This window comes from Fukomys damarensis, unplaced genomic scaffold (assembly GCF_012274545.1).
Source record: "Fukomys damarensis isolate Sample0158 unplaced genomic scaffold, DMR_v1.0_HiC HiC_scaffold_8, whole genome shotgun sequence".
Lineage (NCBI taxonomy): Eukaryota > Metazoa > Chordata > Mammalia > Rodentia > Bathyergidae > Fukomys > Fukomys damarensis.
This window is the reverse complement of record NW_022900920.1, coordinates 33098602-33102036: the sequence shown is the minus strand read 5'-3', so window position 1 is coordinate 33102036 and position 3435 is coordinate 33098602. Positions and strand designations below refer to the sequence as shown.

The window sequence follows — 3435 nt, the reverse complement described above, 5'->3', positions numbered from 1 at the left end:
GAGCCTGCCCGGCCGCCGCCTTCGCCCTGTCCTGCTCCTCTCTCTTCTCCCTTCTTCCCAGTCCCTTTCCTCCCTTTTCCTCGTCTTCAGGCCTCTGTGAATCCCCTCCTCCCTCTCCTCCCCGCCTCTCCACTCCTTCTCTGTCCTGGGGTCTCCCGAGCTCCTTTTCCCACCCCGTTTCTGGCTGCCTCTTCCTTTCCTCCAGGACACACTTTCCCGACTCAGGCCCGGGGGCCCCAGCCTGCCCCAGACCAGATGCGCATTTCTCACATCAATTTTGCGGAGAAAGAGAGCCGAGTGGCCGGAGGCGGGACCCTACTCTGGTGACAGCGGCCACTCGCCAGCGCAGCGACAACAAAGCCCAGAGAAACTCGCTCTGTCCGGAAAGTGAAAGCCGCCGACCCCCCACCCCAGTCCCGCTGGGCCCAAGCCCCGAGTCGCCGGGGGAGCCAAGTGCCTGCCGCTGGCAGGCCGAGTTCGGGCGGAATAAGTGAACGTTGCCAGAAATTTACCCTGACTCCCGGCCGCTTTGGGCTCTCGTCCCAGAGTGAGCGCCCTTGTTTGCAATTCGGTTTGCCCTTTTTGCCTTTAGACTCCCGGCCTTTGGGCGCTCGTCCCAGAGTGAGCGCCCTTGTGTGCAATTCGGTTTGCCCTTTTTGCCTTTGGCCTCCTTGTCACCTCTACCCCTAACCCCGGAACCCGGACAGAACCCTTCGGCCAGGCTGAGTGACACTTGCCAGCCAGCGCACCCGGGACTCAGCCCAGGGCTTCGGAGCAGAGGGAGAGCTTAGGGCCAGGGGTGGGGCTCGGGGAAAGCCAGAACAGTCTCTCCTCCCCACCCTTCATCCCAACAAAGGATTCCGTATGCAGGGCCCAGGGTGAGCACACTCCTTTCTCCCAGGATCACACACCTAGCTTTTACCCGGACCTGGCGAAGCCTGATTCTCTCTCCCATTTAGTAGCTGCTTTGGGTCCTCAGACAAGAAGCACCTCCTCCCGCCGCTTCTCTCCGTCCCTAGCCCTCACGCCTGCCCTGAAACACCCCCCAATCTCCAAGGCTAGGGTAACAGGCCAAGAACAGCGAGAAGCTCAGCATGCCCGCCGCTTCCCGGTTGGGCCATTGACTCACACACGGGCATCTCGGGTTCTAGTAAAATGGCAAAGACTTTATTTATCGGAGAAAGAGGCCTTGGGTACAGTCCGCGGAGGAGAGGGCAGGGCAGGAGCAGGAAAAGGGCACGAGGGACCCATCGTCATCAGGCCTCCCTTTCCTGACAAAGTGGAGCTAGGAGTAGGGTGTTGGAAACGGCAAGAGAGACCCAGCCTGCAGAGGAGGTGGGGAAGAGGACTTGGATTGGCCTCCTTCTGTCTCTGTCACATGCAAAAAAATTCTAAAAAGAGTAAAAAATAATTCTAGGGCTTTGGGTTCTGTTTCCAATGGTTAGTCGATTGGATGTCCCCCTGCTTTGTCATTAAGAACCAGACTTCAGCAGTCAGTCTGAAAAAATGCAGGCGGGAGGGAGGAATCTTAAAAAATAGTGTCTGGGCATCGGAGGCAGAGATGGCATCGGAGATAGCTCCCTGGTGTGGGGAAGGAAAGATTGATTTTGAAACTTGCAAGTCAGGACCCAGCTGTCCCCTCACTCCCTTCCCACGCGGGGAAAAAGGGTGGAAAGAAAGAAAAGAAGTCAACTGCGAGAGGCTGAGGGATGCAGGAGGGAGCCGGCCGTGCATTCGCCACATGCAGAGAAAAACCGAAACAGCCGGAGCTGCCCCTTCCTGAATTGCAGGGTTAGCGCTCGTTCTCATTCTCCTCCTCGTTCACGACTCTGCCTCGCCCTCCACCAGCCCGGCAGCCAAAGAGCTTTGCAAACATCGAAATATCTGGTATTTAAAAAAATAAAAGAAAGAAAAATTCAGGCTGCGGCGGAACGACTCGCTATATAGGTTTAAGTATTTATACAGAAGCCATACAGAATTGCACGGCGAGGGCTGGGGCGGTGGAGGCCGCTTACTCGTGGCGCCGGCTCAGCCGCCAGCCAGGTTTATTGCTTGAGAGGGAAGAGGCGGCTGCTCAGAGTCCAGGCCTGGGGACAGGGAGGAGGCAGGAGCTGGGGCGTCCTGGCCCCCTCGAGGTCAGGTCCGTCCGGAGGCGGCGGGTGATCGGCGCTGGAGGACCAACCGCGATGCAGGCGACGGGCCTGCTCAGTCGTCTACGTCGATCTCTTCATCTTCCTCATCCTCTGAGCAGTCCTGGCTGCTGGCCCGCTGGTCCGTGAGCGGAGAGGCTGGAGAGAGCTGCAAGGGTCCAGCGCCCGGGGCCTGCGGGGCGCCTGGGGGGAGCGCCGGAGAGCCTGGCCTGGACTTGGCCCTGCCGCAGCCGCCTCCACCGCCTGCGGCCTCCGAGTTCTGCTCGAGTTCGGCCAGCGCCACTATGTCCATCTGCCCGCTGGGGCCCAGTTTCTTGGCGGACTCCACATCGGCCTTCATCTCCTCCAGGTCCCGCTTGAGCTTAGCACGCCGGTTCTGGAACCAGGTGATGACCTGGGCGTTGGTGAGGCCCAGCTGCTGGGCGATTTGGTCGCGATCTGCTGGGGACAGGTACTTCTGGTACAGGAATCGCTTTTCCAACTCGTAGATCTGGTGGTTAGTGAAGGCCGTGCGTGACTTTCGCCGCTTCTTGGGGGTCTGCCGCTGCCCAAAGATGGTCATCCCGTCTCGGCCTGGAAGGAAATGACAAGATGGGCTTCTACAGAAGAGTAGGGCGATCTCACCCCAGCCTCTCACCCCAGAACCCAAGCCCCACCTAGGCCCATCTGGCCTGGAGTCTACCGCTGTTCCCTCCTGCAACTTGAGATTTGATTCAGCTTCCTAGACCACAGTAAACACAGGCTGTGACGAGCCTCTTCCGGCCGCTAGTCTCCCGGAAGCCCCTAGGAAAAATGTTCTGGTCCCACTCACTAAGAGTTGGTTTGCACCATCCAAAGTCACTGTGAGCTCCAGGAATCCAGACAGGGACTCTTGGGATGCAGTGACTGTTGATTTCCTAACCCTTGCAAACTGTCAACTCTATCCTACCTAGAGGGTCCCAGCAAAAGACTGTACATTCCAACTCCTCCGGGTCACTGGGAAGAGGAGGGAACAGAGCATAGCAGGCAGACTTTAGAAAAAGCTTAGGTTCTCCACACCCCACTCAGAACACCCTGTGTGGCCTATCCAGAGGTCCCTAGGAGCTGGAGACGGGGTGCTGTCTCGCTCCCTCCACCCCAAGCGTGTGGCTGGAGCTGGAGGGCCCTGACCGGTGCGGGGTGGGGGGGCGGCAATGGCAGAGGCACTGCCTGGGCGCTCGGCGAAGGGGACCGAGCAGCGGTGCCTACCTTCAGCTGCCTGCAGGACGCTGACCTCCAGCCCCTTAAAGGTCTTGCTGGCGAGCTC

The 3435-nt window shown here is 59.2% G+C and overlaps 1 protein-coding gene across 1 annotated transcript in view; it reads right to left on the bottom strand.

Moving 5' to 3' along the window:
* Positions 1-1169: 1169 nt before the first annotated feature.
* Lbx1 (ladybird homeobox 1) overlaps positions 1170-3435 on the bottom strand; it is a 16438-nt gene continuing 14172 nt past the window's right edge. Inside the window, exons 2-3 of the mRNA XM_010626501.2 lie at positions 3378-3432; positions 1170-2723 (exon numbers count right to left, since the gene is read on the bottom strand). Coding sequence (XP_010624803.1) covers positions 2206-2723; positions 3378-3432 — 573 coding nt within the window. The 3' untranslated portion in view covers positions 1170-2205. The remainder of the gene's footprint in view (positions 2724-3377; positions 3433-3435) is intronic.